This window comes from Muscardinus avellanarius (assembly GCF_963383645.1).
Source record: "Muscardinus avellanarius genome assembly, chromosome: 11".
Lineage (NCBI taxonomy): Eukaryota > Metazoa > Chordata > Mammalia > Rodentia > Gliridae > Muscardinus > Muscardinus avellanarius.
Window position 1 is genome coordinate 63,615,074 of NC_137797.1, and position 25,371 is coordinate 63,640,444.

Sequence of the window (25,371 nt, forward strand, 5' to 3'; positions counted from 1 at the left end):
CTTCGAACCCGCATGATCCTCCTGTCTCTGCCTCCCAAGCACGGGGATTACAAGCGTGTGCCACCGCTCCCGGCCAGCTTCAGCTACTTAGCCCTTTGCAACTCAGTGAGACCCTGTTTCAAAATAAAGAATAAAAAAATAGGGCTGGAGGTGCAGCTCGGAGGAAGAATGTCCCTGGGTTCCATTTTCAGAAATACAAAAAAGAAAAAAAAAAAAAAAAAGAAAAAATATGCAGGGTATGGAGGGAGATGTTCCATTCCAGCAGGTCCTAATTTTACCTGAGGGCATCACCCAGCATGCTGCCCACCCACCTGCCTGTCTAGGTACCTTCAGCCTTGCAGGTGTTGTGCGTCTTCATGAAGTTGCGGGCGCAGCTGCAGAGGTGGCCGCCCTTGGTGTTGTTGCAGAGTTGCGAGCAGGTGCCGAAGCGCAGGCACTCATTGATGTCTGGGGGCACACGGGGGGGTCACAGGGAGTCCGGAAGCTGGGGCTTCTGCGCCCGCCGCCCCGTCCCAGTTCCCTACCCTGGCATCCAGGCTGGCCCGGCACGGTGTGGAAACCCGGGCGGCAGGCACAGTAGGCGGCTTTCTCGGTTCGCACGCAGCGTGCCTCGTCCCCGCAGATGCTGGCGTTGGTGGCACAGCTGGTCAGCTTGGGGTCTGTGGGGACAGAGGGTGCAGTGCCTTCCCCGAGCCCCTCCTGCCCAGCCCCCCACCCCTGGCCACCCAGCTGACCTATGCTGCAGTCCTCCTCGTCAGAGCCGTCCCCGCAGTCATCAAACATGTTGCAGCGCAGTGAGGAGGAAAGGCAGCGCTGGTTCCGGCACAGAAACTCCTTCTTGTCCTTGCAGTGGGGGGTCTGCGCCGTGGGGGGCTCTGGGGAGGGCAGGGCTTCAGGTCCTGCGTACTGACCATGCTGCGCCTCCTCCCACACGGACCCCACAGTGGCCCCAAGACTGGCTGTTTGTCCAGCTTACCGGGGAGCTGGTTAAACATTCCCATTCCTAAACTCTCCTCCTGGAAGCTCCCAGCACCTTCTCCAGGACTTCTCTCTCTCCCAAGCAATGGACCCTCCCCCTCCGGGTTGTGTCCTCTCCAGCCGCAGCTCCCAGGAGCCTCACAGCGCCCTGCTCACCACAGTCCTCCTCGTCTGTCCCATCCCCGCAGTTGTCCGTGCCATCGCACTGCCGCCCGATCCACAGGCAGACACGGTCGTTCTTGCAGCGGAAAGGCCGGTTGGGAGGGCACACGAACCGGGCTGCAGCAGCCAGGAGAGCCAGAACAACGGTGTTGGGGTGAGGGGGGCCCTGGGGAGCCCCAGCCCCACCCTCCTCCTCCTCGAGTTCCCTCTCTGCCCTGCTCCACCCCCAAGCCTCACCACACTCCTCGGGGTTCTCATCCGAGTTGTCTCCACAGTCGTCCTCCCCGTCACACTTCCAGGCCAGCGGCTTGCACAAAGTGTTATTGCACTGGAACTCGTCCAAGGGGCAGGTCCGCACTGGGCCGGGGGAGCAAAGCAAAGGGGGAAGGTTGGACCGTAGGCCACAGGCCGCCAGTGCAGGGTCCCATCCAGACCCCCTCCACAGAAGCAGCACCTCCAGGCTGCACTTGGGTCTCCTGACTTTCTCCCTGGTAAACAGAGGGGCAAAAAGCACCTCCTCTGGTATTTAGGGGAGGAGAGGCCATTTTTGGAAAGTGCCCACAGGGTTTCAAAGGCTCTTTCCCTGTGGATGTGGCGGGCACACAGCTAGTGCTGTTCAGCGGCGGGCACAGAGGTACAGCAGCAGTGGGAGACCGGGTGCAGGTCCCTGTCCTCAGCTGCCGGGGTGGAGCCAGGCTGTCTGCCCTCACAGCTGGGATCCCTGCTCCACGCCCCAATCTTGACCCCTGGCCAGCCAGGGGCAGGTGCTGAATCATTGTCCCAGGGAAGGAAAGGGAGCAAGGCCTGGCCTCTCGGGGCAGCTGACCGGGGACCCAGAGGGACACAGCCCATAGAATTCTCTGGATTTCAGCCCAGTTGGTCCTGACTAGGTGCCGCCAGGCAGGGTGTCAGCTGCACAGAAATGTACCTGGCAGCCCTGAGTCTTGTTTACTGCTATCTCCCCAGCGACCAGGACCGTGCCTGGCACACTGTAAATGTTCAATGTTTGTCGCCTGAACGATGAGCCTAAGAAGGCAGGCATGAATGGCGGGGACACGGGGCCGCCACAGCCGGCTGAGAGGGCTTACCGCCAGTGCCACAGGCGTCCTCGTCACTGCCGTCCATGCAGTCGGCATCAGCGTCGCAGCGCCAGCGCAGAGGGATGCAGTGACCGCTCTTGCACTGGAACTGGTCCATGTCACAGCGCGGCGTGCAGTCTTTCTGTGGGCACGGAAGCCAGCAGCCTGGTCAGCCCTAGGAACCGCTGCAGCCCTGCCCTAACTCTTTCGAGCCCACCCTCCTTCTTCCTGGTCTCCCCGCCCACCTCGTCTGAGCCGTCCGCACAGTCGTGGTCTCCGTCGCACTTCCAGCGCCCGGCGATGCAGCGGCCATTGGCACAGGAGAACTCACTCTCAGAGCAGGGCCGAGGGGCTGCGGAGGGACAGGGAAGAGACGGAGCCCGGAAGGGTGGGCACAGGGACTCAGCCCCCGGGGCTCTCCAGCCCTTAGGAGTAATAATCCCGAGCCAAGGCCCAGCCCTGTGGTCCCTGAAGGCCACAGCTGACTGGCATAATGACCAAGACGTTCAACTATTCCTGGGCTGAGCCCACTGGCTGCCCTCGTGGGAGGTGCTCACGCTCACCCCACTGGGGCCATGGGACCAAGGAGGCTGTGGGGAGGGCGGGGAGGGACGAGACCACCAGGACAAGCACTGGGTCTGGGGAGAGGCCAGTGGAGGTCGACGGGCAGGGCACGGCAGGAGACGGGTGGGCTCTGGGGCAGAGGAGGGCACGGCGGGAGCAGGGGCACATCAGAGACACCTACCTCTGCAGCCCCAAGAGGACAGTGTGAAAATGGAGAGAAACATGAGATGAGGTGAAATGGTACAAACTCAAGTACACGACATGGAGTGGGGTGGGTGAGGTGGAGGGCCTCTGACGCCCTGTCTGGGGAGGTGGTCCTGCTCTGGGCCAAGTGGCGCAGGAGGCGGGTGCTGAGGAGGGAGGGGCGCGCTGGGCCGGGGCGGGGCGCGACATACTGCAGCTCTCCTCGTCCGAGTTGTCCCCGCAGTCGTTGTCATAGTCGCACTGCCAGCGGCCCGGCACGCAGCGGTTGTTCTTGCAGCGGAACTGGTATGGCTCACAGGTGCGCTCATCTGGGGGACGCGAGTTGGGGGGCAGATGTTGGGGGCGGTCGGGGGTGCAGGGGCAGGTCGACGTGAGGGTCTCAGGAGGGCATGTTTGGGGTGGCAGGTGTGGAAGGAGCCCAGCCTTGGGGAGCCCAGGTGGTGGCTTGACACAGGGCTCTACAGGAGGTGAGGGTGGAAGAGACACGAGTGGGGAGCAGCTGCCTCGGGGAGGGAACTGACTGACCCCTTAGTGTGAGCAGAGAAGATTCTGCACAGGTGAGTGCTGGGGAGATGTGCTGGGAAAGCAGAATTAGGCGCTGGTGGGCACCAGCAGGGCGTGGGGGAGCAGGGGCACGTCTGAGATGTCCATTACGGGAGAACATCCCACAGTGGGCACAGGAAGCCCGGCCCGGGGCCGCGCCAAGGGCTGGCCAGCAGGCAGCCGCGGCCACGCCCACCCTGCAGATGGCCCCTCCGGGAGCTGGGGGGCTCACCACACTCTTCCTTGGGCTCATCTGAGCCGTCCCCACAGTCGTCCTCTCCGTCACACTTCCAGCGTGCCGGGATACAGCGACCCGAGTCCTTGCAGCGGAACTCGTCTACCCCACAGGTCATCTGGGCTGCAAGGGCGTGAGGGGACAAGGTGAGGCTGCTTCCCAGGTGTGCTGGGGGCGTGGGTGTGGCCACGAGGCTGCGCAGGCTCAATAACCATGAGGGGCACAGGGGGCTCCCCAGGGCCCCTGGCAACTCACTGCAGTTGGCCGGCTCATCACTGCCGTCCACACAGTCATTGTCCCTGTCACAGACCCAGACACGGGGGATGCAGCGCTTGGTGATGGAGCACTGGAACTGGTTGGGGGCGCAGGTCACCTCGGCTGTGGGGTGAGTGAGAGAATGAGGACCATCCCGATGCCCCCCCCCCAGCTCAAGGCCACTGTCTCCCCAGCCCTGACCCTGGTCTGTCAGCAATTCCTTATGAGAGAGTGGTTTATCTCCAACTTAGTGCCTTCTGTTTTGGATCTGCAGTATCTTCCCACCAAGAATGATGCTCAAACCAGGCTGCCTGGGTTGCTCTGTTATGGTCACCGCAGCTCCTCTAGGGAGCGGCCGGTCCATCCTGCAGCCCAGCCCTGCACTCACGGCAGTCCCTCTCGTCCTCGCCGTCCCCGCAGTTGTCCTGCCCGTTGCAGCGGAAGATGCCAGGAATGCAGCGGTTGGTGTTGGTGCACTTGAACTGACTGGGCAAGCAGACGTGGATGTCTGTGGGCAGGAGGGAAGGGTGACTAATGGTGGACAGAGGGCTTAGGGGGCAGGAAAGGGACACCATTTCTTCAGTGGGGGGCGGGGGGCGGGCCTGGGGCTTTAAGTGGCAAGAATCCAGCCTGGAGAGAAAGTGTGGGTAGTGGGAACTTCCTCATCCCTTTTTGTTTTTTTGTTTGTTTTCTTGGGGTACTAGGGATTGAACCCAGGGGCATTCTACCTCCAAGCTGCAACCCCAGCCCCCTTTTTTTTTTTTTGGTGGTACTGGGGTTCCTGGAAGCCCTTCTACCTCAGGGCTACACTCCCAGACCTATTTTTACATTTTTATTTGGAAACAGGGTCTCCTAAGCCAGCGCGCGCGGCTGGCTTCGAACCTGCGCGATCCTCCTGTCTCTGCCTCCCAAGCGCGGGGATTACAAGCGTGCGCCACCACGCCCGGCCACCCCCAGCCCTTTTTAAAAAATATTTTTTTTGGGTGTGTGGTACTGGGAATCGAGTCCAGAGGCATTCTATCTCTGAGCTACATCCCTAGACCGATTTTATTTCTTATTTGGAAACACGGTATCACTAGCCTCACCAAATTGCTGAGACTATCCCTGAACCTGCAATCTTCCTCTCAGCCTCCCAAGTACTAGGATTACAAGCATGTGCTACCACATTGGGTTTTTTTCTTTCTTTCTTTCCTTCTTTTTTTCTTTTCGGTACTGAGGAATGAACCCAGGGGCATTCTACCTCTGAGCTACACCCCCAGACCTATTTTTTATTCACTATTTTGAGACAGGGTCTCACTGAGTTGCAAAGGTCTCACTAAGTAGCTGAGGCTGTCTGTGAATCACGATCCTCCTGTCTCAGCCTCCCAAATGCTGGGATTACAAGTGTGTGCCACCACACCTGGCTCTATTTTTTATTCTTTAAACAGTGTCTCACTGAGTTGCAAAGAACTTCATTAAGTAGCTGGGACTGTCCGCGAACCACGATCCTCCTGTCTCAGCCTCCCAAATGCTGAGATTATAAGTGTGTGCCACCATGCCCGGCTACCACATTGGCTTTAAAAAAAAATTTAAACCAGAGTCTTGCCAAGTTGCTGAAGTTGACCTTGAACCTGCAATCTTCTCATCTTGAGCTTCCAAGCACTAGGATTACAGGCGAGTGCCACGTTGTCTTCATGGTGCTGCTTCCTTGCTCTTGACACCCACGAGCCCCGGGAGGAGGGAAGCCGGTGCTGGCAGGCGCTTACCACAGTTGGCCTCGTCGCTGTTGTCCTGGCAGTCATTGTCCCCATCGCAGATGAAGGCAGGGTTTGTGCAGATGCCTGTCGAGCACTGGAACTGTCCTGGGCGGCACTTGAACTCGGCTGCGGGAGAGGGGACTCAGCGTCAGAGAAGCAGGGGTGGGCTTGGCACCCTGCTACAGCACCACGGCCACCACCTCTCCGGCAGCCTCCCTGGGCACTCACGACAGTCCGGGGGCTCATCCGAGTGGTCCCCGCAGTCATCCTCAGTGTCACACTTCCACCAGAAGGGGATGCACTTGTCGTTCTTGCATACAAACTGGAGGGCAGGTGGGGGCAAGAGGGGTTGGTGGGGTGTGGGGAGCTCAGGCTTTCTTTTGAGGGGCTGGGATGTTTCAATGAAGTGGCAGGGTCAGGGTGTTTGAAGGGAGGTGGAGCTGGAGCAGAGGTTGGGGGGCTGAGTGCAGGGGGCCAGGTGAGGGGGGCTGCTGGGGGAGGGTCACTGTAATGGTGTGGAGGTGTCTGTGTGTGATGATGGGTGTAAAAATATTGCTGTGGGAGACAAGAGGTAGGTAAGAGACGTGGAGTGTTAGCATGGGGAAGCCAGATGTGTGAGGACATCAGAGCAGGCGCTGGGGTCCCAGAAAGATGGAGGGTACTGGAGTGAGGGGTCAAGGGAGTGAGGCACTGGCGAATGGGGGTCTAGAGGAAAGCCTCACCTGGCTTGCGGTGCAGTTGGACACGCAGGTGCGCCCGTCGCCGCCCAGGTAGAAGTTGGTGGGGCAGGCGCATTTGTGACCCCCGCCGGGGGACAGCAGGCACAGATTGCTGCAGCCACCATTGTTGACCTTGCAGGGGTGATTGGGCACTGCCAGGGAAAAGGTGGTGAGGGGCAGCCAACCGAGCCAGTGCATGACTCCCTAGCTCCGGGCAGGGAAGTTTCTGCTCTGCCAAAGGCTGCTTGGCCACTCCCTCCTGGAAGAAGCTGGGGTAGGTCAAATCATGCCTCTTTCAGGAGGAAGCTGAAGCCGAGGCAGTAGGGGACCCTCTCATGCTCCCAGGTCAGGCCAGGCCTGGAGCTCGCATCTGGAAACCTCTGTACCTGCTGTCACCATCCCTGCCTGCTTTCTGCACCTTGCCTTGGCGCTCTGCACCCAGAGCTGCCCTCTCTGGACTTCTTGACTGGCGTCAGGGGCTAGCTGCTGAAGCTGGCTGAGCGGAAGCTCTCAAGAGCCCAACCACACTCTGTCTATGGCCTTCGGAATGTCCCAGTACTTGGAAGGAGTGTTCAATGATGGCGAAGGGATGGGCAGAAACTCCCCCGGCCTGGTGTCCTGACTCCTGTTGGGTCCCATGTCACCCTGGAGTCCCTTGGGCCCTGCTCACCCTTCTCTGCCCCTGCCCCTGCCTGCTTACCGTCCGGCTGGCGCAGGGCATGGAAGACATGCAAGTCCATGGGTCGGTGCAGAGTGCTGATGAGGAGCGTCTTGTTGGTGCCCGTGGTCTTGTGGGCTCGGTTGATGGACTTTGTCTCCCAGTCAGTCCAGTAGACGTAGTCCTCAAACAGGGTCAGTGCAAAGATGTGTGGGATGTCTTGGCTCAGCACTGGGGGATGGGCACAGGCAGAGCAGCGGTCAGTGCCAAGTATGATGGGGTATTTGCCTAAGTACTCCATTTTTTTATGGCACTGGGAATTAAACCCAGGATCGTTCTATCTCCAAGCTACATGCCCAGCCCTTTTTATTTATTTATTTTATTTATTTTTTATTTTATTTCGGGTCTGGGGATGGAACCCAGGGACATTCGATCTCCAAGCCACACCCCCTGCCCACATTTTTATTCTTTATTTTGAAACAGGGTCTCACTGAGTTGCGGAGGGCCTCGCTAAGTAGCTGAGGCTGTCCACGAACCGCGATCCTCCTGTCTCGGCCTCCCGAATGCTGGGATTACAAGCGTGCGCCACCACGCCCGGCTTATTTTTTGTTTTAAAATTGGGTCTTGCTAGGTGGCTGAGAGTCTCTCTATATTGCTGAGGCCGTCCTCAAACCTGCCATCTTCCTGTCCTCGCCTCCCAAGTACTGGGATTACAGGCATGCACCACCATGCCTGGCCTGCATACCTCCTTGGCCCCCATCTAAATCCTGAGAGGTGGGCATGAACCCCAGTTACAGATGGTTCTGTGGCTTCCCAAGGACACAGCACTAACGAGTGTCAGACTGTCCATTAGCAAGTTCTCGCTCTCCAGTTACATGGTTCCTCTCAGGAAGTAGGGGCACACTGCAGTCCCCAGCCCCAGGCCTCCCATCCCCACCGCCCTCAGGGCCATCCTCCTGGCTGTACATGAGAAGGGCCTCTTGTTTTCCCTTCCCACTGGCCTGTGTCTAGGCCAGTCCAGGGGGAGCACCCTGGGTGCTCTGAACCCCCACCTGGAGGGTAGTATCTTTACACCATGCTTCCTGGCCTTTATGCCCACTTGTTTTCCACAAAACCTGACCCCCTGTAACTGCAGACCCATGTCTCCCAGCTTGCTGTGTGCAGGCAGCCTCAGTGGCATACTGACCAACGTGACGATTGGAGCCGTCCAGGCTGGCAAACTCAATGTAGTCCTCCCGGGCATCGGCCCAGTAGATGCGCTCGGTGACATAGTCCAGCGTCAGGCCATTGGGCCACGTGATCTTGGTGTCCACAATGACGCTGCGGCCTGACCCATCCATGCCGATCCGGCCAATCAGAGAGTGGTCACCCCAGTCTGTCCAGTACAGGTACCTGGCAGGTGGATGGTCAGTGAGCCTAACAGGTCCAGCGATGGGTCCTACCCTGAGCCTACAGAGAGGCTGGCCTGCATGCTTCAGGGCACTTTCTGCATTCAGTGGCTCCCCCAGCCCTCCCTGCCCACATACCCATTCTGCACATCCACCACCAGGGCCCTGGGTTCACGGAGGCCAGAGCTGACCAGCACCGTCCGATAGGCTCCGTTGAGCTTGGACACTTCAATGGTGTCTCGGCCTTTGTCACACCAATACAGGTTGCCGCCCACCCAGTCCACAGCCAGCCCATCCGGGTTGCTGAGGCCTGTCCGGTGCAGCACCTGCAGGCAAAGGTAGAGAATGAGGTGCTGGGTAACCTCAGCCTCTCTGGGCCCCGGCTTCCCAACCCTGTAAAGTAGGGTGAAGCCCTCCCTGGGCCTTGTTGGGAGGATCATGGACATAAAACCCCTGGGCCTCACACCACATGGGTATTAGCAGGGGCTCCAGGAGAGGGGTGCCAGGTGATCAAGGCCATGCCCAAGCCCACAGCGCCTGGAGCAGAGGTGAAGAGAGTAGGACTTCCTGATAACTAGGGAGGCCTGGGGAGGTCGGGGAGGGAAAGGGCAAGAGGAGCCTTCTAGCCCTCATGTTCTGGGCTTGGAGGAGGGAGAAGCTAGAATGAGAATCATGAGGTGGCTAGGTGTGGGGGGAGAGGGAAATGATTTTGGTTAGTGGGGGTGAGGGGAGACGACTTAAAAGCAGGGAGTTATCTGGAGAAGGACTGTGGCCCACCTTACCTGCACATTGCTCCCGTTAAGGTGCATCCTGCGGATCATGCTGCCCTGGGTTGTCACGTCTGTCCAGTAGATCATCTGCTCTCGGTAGTCGAAGTCCAAGGCAACAGCATTGTTCAGGCCCTGGATTTGGGGAGATGGGAGAGTGGGAGAAGTCAGCTGTGGCAGCAGGAGCACATCTGCCTCTGGGGAGGGATGACTGCAGTCAGGAGATGGCTAGCTGGAGAGGCAGTCACAGGGATGACCAAGGCTCAGGTGGGGAGCACTGGTGAGGAGGCTGCACCGGCCAAGGCAGTCAGGTGAGGTGAGGAGGGCCTGGGTTTTGGTACCTGCTTAAGTAGTGTGTAGTTGGAGCCATCCAGGTTGAGCTTGCGCAGGTAGTAGCGGTTGGCGAAGATGAGAAAGGGCTCCTCTTCTGGAGACAGAGGGTCCTGGCTCAGCCTCTGGCTGGCACATTCGAGCAGCCCTGGCCCTGGGCAGCCTTGAGCTCTGCTACCCCACCCTCCCTCCACTGCCCTGGCCGCCTGGGTCATCTCGTGCCCTCCAAGCTCCCCGTCTCACCAGTGACGGCTTTGCAGCTGTGGGGGTCACCGCCACGGGGGGCGTAGCCCTCCACACACAGACACTTGTAGCTGCCGTGGGTGTTGATGCAGCGCTGGCTGCAGGGGAAGGTGGTGCTGCACTCGTCCACGTCCGCACATGTCCGGCCATCGTCCTTCAGCCGGAAGCCAGGGCGACAGCGGCACTGCGGATACAGGGAACCTTGGGCTAGGGATGTGGCAGGGGTCTGGTCCCCCTCTGCAGACTCCAGAGACCCTTCCATGGGGAGACAGGCAGCACACAGGTAGAGCCTGCCCAATCAGCGGCCTTGCTGGCTGCCTCCGAGAACCATGCAGTGAGGGGTGTTGCGAAGGCCATGTCCAGGGCTCCCTCAGGTGTCCTGGGCAGAGCTGGACAGAGCTGTGCATGCTGTTTCCTTTCCTTTCTTTCTTTCTTTTTTTTTTTTTTTTTTGGTACTGGGGATGAACCTAGTAGTATTCTACTTCTGAGCTACACTCCCAAGCTTTTTTTTTTTTGAGGATCTCACTAAGTTGCTGAGGTTGGCCTTGAACCTGCAATCCTCTTGCCTCAGCTTCCCAAGTACTGAGATTACAGGTGTGAGCGAGCCACCGTGCCCAGCTGATATAACACTTTCCTCGCCTCTGCCCTCCTGCCTTGGCATCTGCTCCCCTCAGGCCTCTCTGCCAGTTCTCTGTACCTCACTGCCCTTCAGAGCAGCTCAGCACAGGCTCCCTGGACCTCCTCTTTGCCATCTACACTGCTGCCCCTGGGGATCAGATGAGGCTCATGGGTTTAAATAACATAAATATTTGTCTAGTGTGACATTTCTCCCTCCAGGTGAGGCTCTCTCTCAACTCCAGACCTTCGTGCTGCAGCCTTCTGGACAGGCTCACACTCTTCGCTCACAGCCCTTATTTGCCAGCAAAGCCTCCCAGGAAGTGCAGAATCAAAGAAGCAGAGGCTCCAGTCTGTTTACTGCTCTATCTGCAGAGCCCAGGACACTGCCTGGCAGAGTAGCTGCTCCATAAACACTTGGTGAAAGAATGAATGCGTGAGGGAGGAGGGGGAGGCGGAGCGGGCAGCCCGGTGGCGGCCTGGGGTGTGAAGCTCCCACCCTGGCGCACCTTGAAGCCGATTTTGAGGTCCTCGCAGTCCTGGCTGCAGCCACTGAGCTTGCGGCTCAGACACTCGTTGACGTGGCAGCCGCGCTCGTCCGAGCCGTCGCCGCAGTCGTCCTGGCCATTGCAGAGCAGAGCCTCGGCCACGCAGCGCCCACTGCTGCACAGAAACTGCGAGGAGGCGTTGCACTTGTGCTCTGCGGGGGTGGAGGCGGCAGGTCAGGGCGGGCCCAGGGACAGGGAGGGCTGGGGGAGCCACCGGCCAGGCCCACCTGGGCTGGTGCAGTGTGGGTTCTTGGGAGCCTCGTCACTCTGGTCGTGGCAGTCATTCTCGCCGTCACACTCCCACTGGCGGGAACTCAGGCAGCGCCCGTTGGCACAGCGGAACTCATTGGGGCCACAGGTCGGGTACTCTGGGAGATGAGGGGCGTGAGGCCGGTGCCAGGGCAGGGCCACGCCCACCCGGACTCAGCCCCGCCCACACCAGCCCCGCCCCACCTCGGTCCCACCCACATCATACCTCAGCCTCGCCCCACCCACCTCTGCCCTCGCCACGCCCACTTCCCACCTCAGGCCCGCGCCGCCTCGACCCCGCCCCAACTCCCACCTCGGCTCCGCCTACATCAACCCTCCCCACCTTGGCCACGCCCACATAATACCTCAACGCGCCCCGCCCACCTTGACATGGCCCTACCCACCTCGGTCCTCACCACGCCCACCTCCCACCTCGGCCCCGCCCACCTCGACCTCGCCCCACCTCCCTCGCTCCCTGCGGCTCACCACACTCCAGGGACTCATCGGAGCCATCTGCACAGTCACGGTCGTGGTCACACACGAAGTGCTTGGGGATGCACTGGCGGTTCTGGCACATGAATTCCCGGTCATCACAGGTGCTGTTGTACACTGAGATAGAAGCCAAGGCCTCCTCAGCCCTGCCCTGTGCCATCCTGTCCCCCAGCCCTGAGCCTCCAGTCCTCTGAGCTAGCCAGGGAGACTGGACACTGGAGCTGGAGCTATGGCCCTATCGCTGACCCATTGTGAAGTGCTTCCTCTCCCTCTCCCCCTCTCCCCCTCTCCCCCCGCTCTCTCTATCGTGGGTCTGAGGATGGAATCCAGGGGCATTCGACCTCTGAGCCACACCCCCTGCCCTATTTTTTATTCTTTATTTTGAAACAGGGTCTCACTAGGTTGCGGAGGGCCTCACTAAGTAGCTGAGGCTGTCTGTGAACCGCGATCCTCCGGTCTCAGCCTCCCGAATGCTGGGATCACAAGCGTGCCCCACCACGCCCGGCTAGCTTCCTCTCTTTTACCTCAGTTTCTCCACATACAAGTGAGACTCTGGCCACTTGCTGCCCACCCACTCCTCACAGCCCCTGCCACTCACGGCACCCGGCTGCGACACTCTCATCCGCGCCGTCGGCACAGTCCTTGTCTCCGTCACAGAGCCAGCGCTCAGGGACACACACATGGGTGCCCGGGCAGGAGAAAGAGGAGGGGCCGCACGTCTTGCCTTCTGTGGGAGCAGAGAGCCGCTGAGAGGCTGGGTACACGGGCAGAGCGGGGCTGGCAGGGGGCAGGGCTGGGGAACACGTCCCTCCCCGGCACTGCCTCCAACGGTGTCCCGGCCACTCCTCACCACAGTGAGCTGCCTCGTCAGAGCCGTCCCCGCAGTCATCGCTGCCATCACACAGCCACTGTTTGGAGATGCAGCGGTGGTTCTGGCACTCAAACTGGGCCTCTGAGCAGAACTTGTCTAGGGCAGTTAGGAAATGTAGTTAGATGCAGAGTGCGTCTCTGCATCTAACTGGCAGATGCCAGGAGGAGGACAGGAGAGCCGCCCTTGGACTCTGGGAACTGAAGAAATGGCCCCTCTCTAAGCCTGAGGGCCTGGGGTGCGGGGCGGGACGGAGGCCTGGAGTGCCGTTCTCCCTGGAGGGCTAAGAGGTGGCCTGGGAGGGCTTGGTGCTAGGGAGCTCCAGCAAGCGCGTCCACTCACTGCAGTGGGTCTCGTCCTCGCCGTGCTCACAGTCGTCTTCCTTGTCACACGTCCAGCTCATGGGGATGCAGCGCCCACTGGGGCAGGCAAAATAATTGAGGGGGCATCTGGGACGCTTCACACCTGGGAGGCGAGGGAGGTGTGAGCCGCTGCTAGCCTCGGGCCTGCCGCCGCCCGCGCAGTCGCCGGCCACTGACCTGGGCAGTCACGCTCGTCGCTGTAGTCCCCGCAGTCGTTGGCGCCGTCACACACCCAGCTGGGAGCGTAGCAGAGGGAGGTTCGCTCGCAGGGCTGGAAGAGCACCCCCTTCACACCCAGGCGGAAGTAGCTGCTGCAGTCGGTGGCACCTGGTGGAGGGTGGCAGGTGAGGGGTGACACCTGGGCCCCTCTAAAACCCCCTCCCTGGGCAGCTGCTATCCAGGGGCCCTTTGTGTGTTTCTGAACGTTAAACAGCAACCTTCAGAGGTCGTCCTCTCAACCCCAAAGACCCTAGAAGGAGGGGGCAGGGACAGGGCTGGGGGTATAGAACGGAGGCTATCCGTGCAGGGGCGGAGGGAGGCCGAGATGACCCAGGGCAGGGCGCCACTCACTGCAGTTCATCTCGTCAGAGGCGTCCTCACAGTCCACAAACTGGTTGCAGCGGCTGGAGTTCCCGATGCAGGTCCCGTCCCGGCAGCGGAATTCACCAGTTCCACAGGCCGTCTCTGAAATAGCACCATCCAGCACCATCAGGCTGCAGTCCCTTCCGTGGGGGCCAGGAGGGCCCAGACAGAGTTTCTGGCCCAAAGCACCTGCCCACGTGTCTTTAGAGTGCCCTGAACTAAATGCCTGGGGTCTGGGGACGGGAGCTCGGCGAAGGCTAGCATGCAGTGGAGGGTCGGGGTCAAATGGGGGAGAGGTCTGAGGCCTGGCACCGGGGTGCCACTCACTGTTGCAAGGAATCTCATCAGAGCCGTCTCCACAGTCGTCCACCCCATTACACCACAGCATGTTGGACACGCAGCGCCCGTTGTTGCACTGGCGGAAGGTCTTCTTGCAGCGGCGGGAGTCTGGGGGGGCAGTGACAGAGGCTCAGGGATGGGGTGCCTGGGATGGCCACGTGCCCGTGCTTACCACCGCTATGGGCCAAACTCAGGCTAACGGGAGTTCTGCCCTCTGAGAGCTCCTGGAACTCCTTCTGGAGTCATGCTGCGGGGTCACACTGAGGGCTGAGGGCCTGGGGCATCAGGGTGGGCACGGGCTCCTTACTGCAGTAGGATGGCTTCTCGTCCGACTTGTCCTTGCAGTGGGAGACACCATCACATGTGAGGCTGAAGTTGATGCACTCGCCGTTGGCACACTCAAACTCGTCTTGTGCCCGGCAAGAGGAATTCACCGCTGGAGAGCAGGCAGGGAGTTAGTAAGTCAGGGCCCTGTCCCCTGTGCCCATTACTCCACCCCCTGGGAACTGGGGTCACATTGCTTCTCTTTGGCAAAAGGCTTTGGGCGTGGGCTGGAGAGGGTGGGAGAGATGATCCCCGGTCTGTGCTCGGCCCCTCAGCCCCGCCTGCTCCCTCACCTAGGCAGCTGAGGTCCTCCTGAAGGATTCGGCCGCCCCGGCAGGAACAGTTGACATGGCCCTGGTGGGTGAGCAGGCACAAGTCCTGGCAGCCTCCGTTGTTGATGCGGCAAGGGGAGAGTTCACCTGAGCAGAGATGGGTGCCACAGGCTGCAGGGTCTTCTCTGCTGTGCCCCCAAGGTCCCCACCCAGGTCCCCTGAGCCTCTGCGTGGCCACGGCTGGTGCGGCAGGGGCAGCTGCCTCGGGAGGGATGGGGTGGGCGTGAGGTGAGGGTGAGAATGCGTGTGCTCGCGGGTGGGGTGCTACGGGGCTTTGAGACGTCTCAGAAAGACTGCAGTCCAGGAGGCTTGAAGTCCTGTGTGCAATGGTGATGCCAGGGTGTGAGGAGCCAGTAAGAGGCCCAGGGAAGCTGTGGATCTGGGGTGGGGCAGGGGCCTGGTCAGCCAGGACCAGCGTGGGCATGTGCAGGTGGGGGCGGCATGCGCAGCGCCTGGCACGCCTCCATGGGATCAGGTTTTGGAGTGTCCAGTGGTTCTGGGGGCGGGGGAATGGCTGGGGCCTGTGGTGGTGTATCCAAGGGTGTAAAATAAAGAGCCTGAGGTGATGTGAGTGATACGTGTGTATGCACAAGCACACCTTGGATGAGAAGGCCCAGGTGTGTGTCATGTGGGTGTGTGTATGTGCACAGACGTCTTGGGGGACTGGAGTAGAGGAGTGTTCGGTATTTTAGAGGTTCTTAGGGCCAAAGGTATGTACAGTTATGTGTCCATGCAATGGAGGCTCAAGAAAGAGCAAGACCGGCCGGGCGTGGTGGTGCACGCTTGTAATCCCTGCGCTTGGGAGGCAGAGACAGGAGGATCGCGCAGGTTCGAAGCCAGCCGCGCGCGCTGGCTTAGGAGACCCTGTTTCCAAATAAAAATGTTAAAATAGGTCTGGGAGTGTAGCCCGGAGGTAGAAGGGCTTCCAGGAACCCCAGTACCACCAAAAAAAAAAAAAAAAAAAAAGAAAGAGCAAGACCAGACAGCAGTGCGTGCGCGTCAGTGTGTGCGTGTGCGTGTGTGTGCGCGCGTGCAGGCACAGCAAGCCGGAGGCAAGGCTGGTGGCGAAGGCTCCACTCACAGCTGTTGGTGTCGTTGGCCACAGCAATGATGCCCATGGGCTGCTGGGGGATGTCCACGCGCAGCAGCTTCATGTCGCTGCCCACATACTTATTGGCCCGCTGCACTGCCCGCCGCACCCAGTCGGTCCAGAAGATGTGCTCCCCATACACAGCCAACCCGAAGGGGTGGACCGGCTCTGACTTCAGTATCACCTGCAGAGACGGCATCCGCGCCATCATGGTGTGGCTCAGGTTTCTCACCCGACTCTCCCACTGAGCTGGCTGGAGCACAGGGGGTCTGGGAAGCCACGGACCCGTGGAAGGACCACCGAGGCAGCTTACCATCTTCCGCACATAACTGACAGGCGCAGGCTGCCCGAGGCCGGGATCCTGGCGGGACATTTCATCTTCTTCCCTCCCTCCCCTGCTCTTCCCACCACACTGCACACCTCCCTTTCTAGTGCTCTGCACCTGGCAGACTGGCCGCCCCTGACCTGGCCTCCCTCGTGCCGCCTGCCCGCCCTGCGAACTCACATAGCGGTGGGAGCCGTCGTACTCGCACCGCTCGATCTTGTCCAGGGTGGCATCAGAGAAGTAGAGCTTCTCAGCGCGGTGGTCGATGGCCAGGCCATTGGGTGTGCGGATGTCCTTCTCAATGAGGGTCAGGACGTTGGCTCCAGACAGGGCGGCCCGCATGATGCTCGGGTGCTGCTCATTCCAGTTGGTCCAGAACATCAGACTGGGGAGGAAGGCACAGGCATCAGCCGGCTTGGCGGGCACGGGCCGGGCGCGCAGGCAGTCAGAACCCAGGAGCCCACCAGGTGCACCAGACCCCTGTGCACGGCAACCTCGGAGCCGAGGAGGCCGACACAGCCCCGATGCCTGGGAAGGCCCGGCTACTGCACACACACTTCGTGCACTGTGGCCAGGTCTGGCTTCCTGTGTGTGCACGTTCACCCCACAGTGTCTGAAATGGCCACCTGCATGCTGAGGTGAGAGATCGTGTGGTCAAGTGAATAAAGCTTTTGGGTTCCAATCCTGGCGCCACCACTTGCCAGCTAGGTGCCCTTGGGCAACTTACTTAACCACCTTGTACCCCGGTGTCCTCCTCTGTGAAGTGACGATAATACACCTCACAGAGTGGGAATTAACTTAATATTCATTTCAACTACAGATGGTAAACACTAGCTTAGTATTTGCCATGATTTTCTTCTTGTGGTACTGGGGATTGAACCCACGGGTAGTCTACCTCTGAGCTATACCTCTACCCTATTTTATATTGAAACAGGATCTCTTTAAGTTGCTGAGGTTGGCCTCAAACCTGTGATCCTCCTGTCTCAGCCTCCCAAGTACTGGGATCATAGGCATGTGCCACCACGCCTGGCAAGCTGGTTCTTTCCTAACCCAAAGGAAGCCTTTGTTGAGTGCTGCCTGTATCCTAGGTTTTGAGCAGATGTGGATCCTATTTATGAATCCTGCTCCAAGAAGTTCTCAAGGATAACATTCTCCAAGCTGGGCGTGGTGACACACATCTGCAATTCCAGTACTAGGGAGGCTGAGATAGGAAGATTGCAGAGTGTGTGTGTGTGTGTGTGTGTGCGCGCGCGCGCGTATGTGTGTGTGTGTGTGTTACTGGAGAATGAACCTGGGAGCATTCTACCTCTCAGCTACACCCCTTGCTTTATTTTATTTTATTTTATTTTATTTTATTTTATTTTATTTTATTGCAGTACCGGGGATGGAACCCAAGGGCATTCTACCTCTGAGCTATACCTCCATTCCTATTTTTTAATTCTTTACTTTGAAACAAGGTCTCACTAAGTTGTGGAGGGCCTCACTAAGTAGCTGAGGCTCTCTGTGAACCTGTGATCCTCCTGTCTCAGCCTCCCAAGTACTGGGATTACAAGCATGCGCTACCACACCTGGCTTCTATTTTTTACTTTTATTTTGAAACACGGTCTTACTAGGTTAATGAGAGTCTCCCTACTTGCTGAGGCTGTCCTTGAACCTGCGATCCTACTGTCTCAGTCTCCCAAGTACTGGGATTATAGGCATGCACTACCACATCCGGCTAGGACCACACTTTTGAAGCCAGCCTCAGCAATTCAGCAAGGCCCTCAGTAACTTAGGGCGACTGTTTCAAAATTTAAAAATAGGGCTGGGAGTCTAGCTCAGAGGTAAAATGCCTCTGAGTTCAATCTCTAGTACCAAAAAGAAAGAAAAAAATAGCATTCTTCATAATTTAAGGCCTTTGTAAGTTTGGGTTTGAGCCCAGCCCTGCCTCTTGCCAGCTCTGACCCTGAACGCTTTCTCTCAGTCCAGGGGGTGATGGGCACGGCTGCTCCCAGCGCTGCCACACTGCTCTCAGGATGGTGGTGAGCTGGGAGATGGATGTGGCTGACTTCAGGGGCCATTAAACACGAGTGGGACGGTGTGGTCCTCAGGCCAGCTGCACTGATGCAGATTCTAGGCTTTTGTTCTCCGCCCAGGTTGGGTGGGGACTGGCATTTCTAGTGCTCCTCAGGTGACCTTTACACACACTGGACTTTCAGAACCCCCAAAGGTACCAAAGCCCGTTCTACTCTCCAGCTCCCTAACAGGACCTTCTCCCGCCCTACCCCATGCTCCAGCTCCCTCCTGCCTCTGCCCCTGCTGCTCGGATCTCATGCATCTGCCCTCTGGCTGGTGAGCTCTGTCCTCAAAGCTCTCAGGTCTCACTTTTTACAACCAGCCAGGAGCAGGCCCTAAGGACACAGTCACAAAGTTCCAAGCCTCATCCGGAGTAGAATCAGACGCACACTCCCTAGGCAGCCCCCATCCTTCGCTCCCTACCGGATCCTCAGCACATCCCTGGTTCTCAAAGCGACTTGTTGAGTGAACAACAGATCCCCCTGGGCTGAGAGGAAGGAGCTCCATGACCACCATGAGGGGCTTTCTATTGGGTGGGAGGCAAGCCGGGGAGCCCAGCGTGACGGCCCCACTGCAGAGGCTACAGACCCACGAGGGGCAGGCTCTGTAGCCAGCCCCAAACAGGTGAGGCCACCAGGGTCAGGGTAGGAGAACCTGGATCGTCAGGATCAGTTGTGTCCCTACACGCCAGACAGGCCGAGGCGGAGGGAACAGAGGGCCCTTGTGCTGTGTCAGCTGCGCCGGGCAGGCGGGGCTGGGGCTGGACTAGAATTACATGAGGGTGAGGAATCCAGGCTCAGCTCACTCACCATTTCTATGTAGTTGCTTTTGGGTTTTGTTTGTCCCTAGTTTCCTAGTAAAGCTTTTTGAAAACATTCCCAATACTGCTGAATCAGGAGGGGAAAAATGTTATTGCTCACACGTAGGCCAGGGTGGCTCTGGCCAGGGGCGGCTCTTGAGAGACCCACAAGGAGGGGTGAGAGCTGCCCCTTCAGGAGCAGAGGGCAAGAGGAGACTGTTGGGCACCCAGCAAGGGGTGTTTTCTTCCAAGTCCTTCCTGGCTGTGCCCTGGACTTCTTTGCAACGTGACCCCAGCTCCCTGCCACCCTCTGTGGGGGAGGTCCCCTTGCAGTCCTCCCCCCCCCCCCCGTCGGCTTCCCCTCCCCAGGCTCTTGCTCTAAAGCCCGTTTCCTATGCGGGCAGGCCCTGTGCCAGCCACGCCTCTCTCATGCCTTTCGGCCACTGATGCCCGGGGCCGTTGCCATTGCTACTGGGGAACCCAAACGTGCCACCCAGCCAGGGGCTGGAGCAGGCTCCACCTGGGAGTCCACGTGCCCAGGGTTCAGTGAGCACCCTCTGCCTGGAACGTTGAGTCCCAGAGCCACAGAGCACCTACTCCGTGCCTTAAATATGGCTATCTGGTGAACGAATCAATCATAGCGCCAGCGTCCTCCACAGACCTGACCCTCCCTGTGGCTCCAACAGCAGAGATAGGATCCTCTCATCGTACCATGGGTGAAGAAACAAGTTCAGAGAGCTTAAGCAGCTCACCTGAAGCCACACGGAATGGAAAGGTGGTGCTTGGGTTGGAGCCCGCCTCTCCACTCCTGCATCCCCAACCCCAGGGGCTCCCCGGGGAGTTCCTGCCACCCCCTCAGCCCACTGTGCCCCGCCCCTGGGCCTGGCAGCTCACTTCTGGCACTCATCCAGCACAAAGGCTCGTGGGTGGTCGTCGCCAGACATGGTAATGACTGTCTCTCGCTCGAAGGCTCCCGGGCGGGTCTGGTCCACCGTGTGGCGGGTGATGGTGGATGTTGTGTAGCTTGTCCAGTAGAGAGTGTCCCAGCCACGGTGATAGGCCAGGCCTTCCACAGAGCCCACGTCTGAGAAGACACAGGAGCAGCCGCAGGTCAGGAGAGCCAAAGAGCAGAGCGGGGGCGGGGGCAGCCCGGGCAGGAGCTCGGGGAACTCAGCATGGGTGTGAGGTCCAGCACAGAGGGCTTGTGGCCTAAGATCTGACCTCCAGTGCCCCACCATAACGGCCCACTGCCTAACCCTTCACCTTGTCTCCCACAAGAGTAGACTCATGTGGTCACCTTTTAGAAGCTAGAGTTCTGCCTACTGGGGTGCAATGTGAATTCAGTAAACTGACTCCTACTGGGGCTATACTAGGGCACTTCCTACTTCAAAAGGTCCGAACCAGATTGCTTTGTAAAGTAGACATCTTAAGACTCCGTTTAAAGAACCAAGCACTCAATGGCGAGCTGAACAGTGGAGTAAGAGAGGACTCAGGGGCTTTACTGGCCTCCAGCTATATGAGGACATGGCTGCCGAAAAGACTGCTGCATCAGCCTCTGGACAGCAGCCTGATGGGAGGGTGGCTCTGCCAGTCTTGTCTGATCAAGCTACAATTCCAGACTGCTGGCCTCTGGAATAATATTTTTATTTTATTTTGGTGTTGGGAATCAAATCAGAGCCTTGCACACAATCCCGTGCTCAGCCACTGAGTTCTATCCCTAGCCCTCTGGGCACTAGTTTTTATTTTTTTCCCCCTTGTGGTACTGGGGATTTACTCAGAGTTATTCTACCTCTGAGCTACACTCCAGCCCTATTTTATTTTTTATTTTGAAACAGGGTCTAAATTGCAGAGGGTCTAAGTTGTTGAGGCTGGCCTTGATCCTGCCATCCTCCTGTCTCAGTCCCCCAAGTACTAGGATTACAGGAATGTGCTACCATGCCTGGCTTATTTTCTTTTTTTCTTTTGAAAAAAGGTCTTAAGCTCAGCGTGGTAGTACACGGTTGTAATTCCAGCATTGGGGAGGCTGAGACAGGAGGATCAAAGGTTTGTGGACAGCCTCAGCTACTTAGTGAGGCCCTCTGCAAATAAGTGAGACCCTGTTTCAAAATAAAAAATAAAAATAGGGCTGGGGGTGTCCCTTAGAGGTAGAATGCCAGAGTTCAAGTCCCAGCACTGAAAAAAAAAAAAAATAATAGCCTCAATCTTGTGTTCTTCCTGTCTCAGCCTCCGAAGTACTGGGATTATAGTCATGCACTGCCACTTCATTTTTAGGACTTTATGGGGACAGACAGAACTCGCAGAGCTAGAAGGCTGCCCGTGCCCTTGGTCCTGGGCCTGTGATACCACCCCATGCTGAACCTCCACAGGTGGCATCTCTGGGATCCCGTCCCCCGACAAGGTGGGTGGGAGGGCTTGGACTTGGTGAGTAGGAATCCTGCCCAAGCGATGGAAACCTTAAATGACTGCAGCTGTACCGCTCCATACCCACAGCCAGTGCCGAGCACTGGGCTCCGCCAAGGAGCCCTTCGGCTACTCTGGCCAGTGCCCGGGGCAGAACTGGGCCCAGTGGGGGGAAGAGGGAGAGGCCCAGCCTGGCTCCAAATAGAGACTTTGAGGCAATTACAGTGGGACAGAGGTCCGGCTGGCCCTGCCAGCGACCTGCGGCAAGTGGATTCAGAGCCGGGGGTGGGGGCGGGATGCTGGTGTGTGCGAGTCTGTGCTGACTGCCTCCCACCGGCTTCCTGGGAGGACTTGGGGCTGGCTCACTCTCCACGATGGTGGTCCTCCCCGAGCCGTCGTCATTGATCTGCTGGATGTTCCCGAAGTGGATGTCACTGAAGAAGATGCGATTGGGGGCTCCCGGGGAGGTGCCTGCTCGGTAGTCAAAGGCCAGAGCAATGACGTTCTTCATGTGCTCGGGGTCCTCGAAGGGCTGCACGGGGGCATTGAGGTTGCGCTCGTCCGACAGGTGGATGCTCTTGAGGATCGTGCGCTCCGAGTAGAGCAGGTAGCCGGCGTACTCGCGACACGACGCCCCGTCTTCTGCCAGCATCCCGTGAGCACAGGCACAGGCCCGCTGCCCGCCACCCCGGTACAGGCAGAGCTGCTGGCACCCACCGTTGGCCACTGCGCACACGTTGGTGCCTGGGGGAGAGGGGTCACAAAGGGCAGGGTTTGCCTCTGGGAAAGGCTCACTGATGCCCCGCGCCTGGGTCCAGGTGGAAATTCAGTTGACACCCTGCTCTGCCTCGGTACCCGCAGCTCAGCCAGCTCCTCCGGGCCCGGCCTCAACACCCAGACCCTGGAGCTCCACCTTGCCTCCATTGTGGAGTTTGGGGAGCCATGGAAAGGTGCCCTTGGGAGTCTCACTTCTCTCCCCTTAGCCCAGAGCCCCAGCCTCACCTTTCTGCCGGTCCCGATTGAAGACTTTAATGTCTTTAAGCTGCACGCCGATGCCAGTTCTCAGGGGCACAGAGTCTGTGGCGTTATCTTTGCTCCCTCGTTTGATGGAGCCATTGGCGTGAGTCCTGGGCAGGGCAGGCAGGAGCGGAGTGTCATTGGAGGCAGGAGGGAAAGAACAGAAGGGAGAAGGCAGGACAGAGACCTCACCTGTCACTCCAGTAGATGAAATCCTCAAATACGGACACTGAAAACATGTCCATGTTGTTGCTGGACAGGACCACCTCACGGTTCTCCCCAGTCTCCAAGTCAATGCGCTCGATTTTGTCTGTTCGGGCGTCGCACCAGTAGAGCTTCCCGTCCTGCAGGCCAGAGGCGCCCACCTTGCCTCAGAGCCCTGCCCCACCAGCCCCGCAGCCAGGCAGCAGCAAGAGGGTGGCCTGCCTGGGGCCATCAGTGTGGCTTCCCCCACTCATGTCCGCTCCTCCAAGACCTGCCCTCTGGCCTGCCAACATGCCACACCCGAGGTTCTCCCCCACTCCCCAGACCTGAGTGACCCTCCCATCATTTCTGGGCAGAGGAGCCTATTCTGGATGGAGGCTGGGACTCCCCTGGACGGGGCTCATCCCAGGGAGACACAGAGGGGTAAGGCACAGGGCCGGGGAACCTGCCCCATTGGTTCCCGGCTGAGTCTGTGTCCAAACCTGATAGTCCACGGAGATCCCATTGGGCCAGCTGATGCTGACGTTAACTAGCACCACTCGCTCTGAGCCATCCAGGCGGGACCGCTCGATGCGCGGGTACTGACCCCATTCCGTCCAGAACAAGTACCTAAGGGCCAGAGGTGGGAGTGAGGGGGTCAGCCTCCAGACCATACAGGATTTGGGGGGCTGTGGCCAGAACCAAACCAGCCTTTCCAGCTCCTCACCCCTTCTCCGGGTGGACAGTGATAGCCCGGGGCTTGTCCAGACCCTGGGAGATGACCACATAGCGGAAAGAGCCATTAAGCCGGGCGACCTCGATGACATCAAAGCCCTGGTCTGTCCAGTAGATGTTGCCTGAGGAGGGATTTGGTGGAGCTCAGGGAGGCTGGCAGGACCACACAGACCTGGCTCCCCCAGCCCTTAGGTTCCCTTGCAGCTTCCTGCTGGCTCCTGCCTACTCTCCTCCCTCTCCTACCGAGCCCCATGTCCCCCAGCCCCGTCCTCTGCCTCGCACTGATCTCCACGACCCCCCCACTGCTCACCTGCAATCCAGTCCACTGCGATGCCCTCCACGCGGCCGATGCCATTGGTTACCACGTCCTCACGCCATGTCTGGTCCCTCTTGGCCCGGCTGATGGTACTCAGGCCCATGTCCACCCAGTAAATAGTGTCATTTTCTGAAGGTGGAGGGGCCAATATGGGGGTGCTCAATAAGGCAGGTATAGTAGCGGGCCAGCATCATGTAGAGGGGTCAGGAGGGAGGTGAGTGCTGGAGGTGCCGGGTACGTGGAAGGGGGACTGGGTGGAGGAGGTGGCAAGTCTGTCCCCCCAAGCCAGCCTCTCACTGGTCCTCAGAGACGTCACCCCCAAGCTCCTGGGTGATGTCACACCCCACCCCACCCCCAGCTACCAAGGGCTCACCAGCATGGAAGTCGATGCCGACAGCCAGCGATGTTCCCGACACTGGCACCAGGGCATCTGACTTGTCATTGGGATCCAGGGGGATCCCCCGGATTCCCTCGTGCACAGAGTACAGGAGAAAGGAGCCCACACCTGCAACACAGGACACCTCAGACACAGGCCCTGCTGATACTCCTTGAAGCTTGGCTCCTGTCACTCTTGATTTGTCTTCTCTGCTTTCCTTCTGATACTTCCCTCAGCCATCTCCCCTACCCACAAGCACACACACCCTGACTTGAGGCCTGGTGCTCGGGTGGGGAAGAAATGCCCCTGGCTGAGCAAGGTAGGTAGGGAAGCTGCTACTGTGGAGCCACAGGCAGTACCTCTCACCGCCACTATGGGGCAGCAGACACCCAGCTATCCCTTCCTGTGCCCAATCAAACCAGACCCTTCAAAGGCCCTTAGGGAGTCTGGGAGGTTCAAAAGTCAGGACCGCAGAACTCCAAAACCTAGATTCCAGTTTGGCACTTGGCCTGACCTTAATTTCCTCTTTGTCCTCCCTCTGCTCTATGCTGTGCCCTTTCCCAACACCTCAAACAACCTTCCCAGCGCCTCGCTGGCTCCTGAGCCAGTCTATTCCGTTTCCCACTTGGGAAGCACCACTCCCAGGCGTCCCAGTGCCCTCCCTTGCCTTCATCCCACTGATACACTGTGCCCCCAAATAAATCCCTAGACAGACTGTGGTTGCTCAGACTATGAAAAGGAGGGATAATTGGTCAAGCGAGTTCGGGAAACCCTAGGCACCGGAAATCTTTCTTAAAGATAACTCCTCCTCCTCCTCCTCCTCCTCCTCCTCCTCTGGAAATCTTTCTTTTAAAAAATTTTCTCCTCTTTTTTTTTGTACTAGGGATGGAACCCAGGGGCATTCTACGTCCAAGCTACACCTCAGCCCTATTTTTTATTCTTTATTTTGAAACAGGGTCTCACTTAGTTGCAGAGGGCCTAAGTAGCCGAGGCTGGCTGTGAACCTAGATCCTCCTTTTTCAGCCTCCCAAGTACTGGGATTACAAGCATGTGCCACCATGGCCGGCAATTTTTTTTTTTTAAATAGTATCTTGCTAATTTGCTGAAGGCCTCACTAAGTTGCTGAAGCTGGCCTTGAACCTGGGATCCTGCTGTCTCAGCCTCCCAAGTACTGAGATTACAGGTGTGTGCCACTGTGCCTGGCTTTCTTGATTCTCCGCACACGTGTATTCAAGGTTCTGAGAAGTTGCACAGTGAAACACACTTTACAACTTTGCTTAACCCAGGGTTTCTGTAATATCTACCCACATCAAAGAGGGAGGTTCCTGGGTGTGCACTTTGGGAAATGCTGTCCTGGGGCAAGCTCATAAATCAGTTAGCAAGTTCTTGTGAAATGTCTCTGGGTCTCATCCCTTCTCTTCAACGTAGCTTTTCAGCCCAGACCAGGCCCCACATGCCCCATGGAGATTACTCCTAATAGCCCCCTAACTGGTCTAACTGCCT

General features: G+C 58.6%; 1 protein-coding gene across 1 annotated transcript in view; it reads right to left on the bottom strand.

Moving 5' to 3' along the window:
- The window catches only part of LRP1 (LDL receptor related protein 1), a gene marked incomplete at its 3' end in the record, with an annotated part of 91,998 nt that overhangs the window by 7,260 nt on the left and 59,367 nt on the right, over nt 1-25,371 (bottom strand). Inside the window, exons 35-75 of the mRNA XM_080704840.1 lie at nt 23,866-23,997; nt 23,487-23,621; nt 23,169-23,298; nt 22,945-23,071; nt 22,451-22,602; nt 22,244-22,368; nt 21,608-21,985; nt 19,736-19,925; nt 16,168-16,372; nt 15,654-15,846; nt 14,534-14,659; nt 14,224-14,352; nt 13,905-14,024; nt 13,566-13,679; nt 13,173-13,322; nt 12,976-13,098; nt 12,616-12,732; nt 12,364-12,492; nt 11,760-11,882; nt 11,252-11,392; nt 10,986-11,176; nt 9,862-10,045; nt 9,630-9,715; nt 9,304-9,423; nt 8,660-8,847; nt 8,320-8,525; nt 7,176-7,364; nt 6,479-6,627; nt 5,985-6,078; nt 5,766-5,882; nt 4,409-4,528; nt 4,021-4,143; nt 3,763-3,888; nt 3,179-3,295; nt 2,465-2,571; nt 2,229-2,361; nt 1,378-1,497; nt 1,135-1,257; nt 735-875; nt 525-659; nt 328-447 (exon numbers count right to left, since the gene is read on the bottom strand). Coding sequence (XP_080560966.1) covers nt 328-447; nt 525-659; nt 735-875; nt 1,135-1,257; nt 1,378-1,497; nt 2,229-2,361; nt 2,465-2,571; nt 3,179-3,295; nt 3,763-3,888; nt 4,021-4,143; nt 4,409-4,528; nt 5,766-5,882; nt 5,985-6,078; nt 6,479-6,627; nt 7,176-7,364; nt 8,320-8,525; nt 8,660-8,847; nt 9,304-9,423; nt 9,630-9,715; nt 9,862-10,045; nt 10,986-11,176; nt 11,252-11,392; nt 11,760-11,882; nt 12,364-12,492; nt 12,616-12,732; nt 12,976-13,098; nt 13,173-13,322; nt 13,566-13,679; nt 13,905-14,024; nt 14,224-14,352; nt 14,534-14,659; nt 15,654-15,846; nt 16,168-16,372; nt 19,736-19,925; nt 21,608-21,985; nt 22,244-22,368; nt 22,451-22,602; nt 22,945-23,071; nt 23,169-23,298; nt 23,487-23,621; nt 23,866-23,997 — 5,928 coding nt within the window. The remainder of the gene's footprint in view (nt 1-327; nt 448-524; nt 660-734; nt 876-1,134; nt 1,258-1,377; nt 1,498-2,228; nt 2,362-2,464; nt 2,572-3,178; nt 3,296-3,762; nt 3,889-4,020; nt 4,144-4,408; nt 4,529-5,765; nt 5,883-5,984; nt 6,079-6,478; nt 6,628-7,175; nt 7,365-8,319; nt 8,526-8,659; nt 8,848-9,303; nt 9,424-9,629; nt 9,716-9,861; nt 10,046-10,985; nt 11,177-11,251; nt 11,393-11,759; nt 11,883-12,363; nt 12,493-12,615; nt 12,733-12,975; nt 13,099-13,172; nt 13,323-13,565; nt 13,680-13,904; nt 14,025-14,223; nt 14,353-14,533; nt 14,660-15,653; nt 15,847-16,167; nt 16,373-19,735; nt 19,926-21,607; nt 21,986-22,243; nt 22,369-22,450; nt 22,603-22,944; nt 23,072-23,168; nt 23,299-23,486; nt 23,622-23,865; nt 23,998-25,371) is intronic.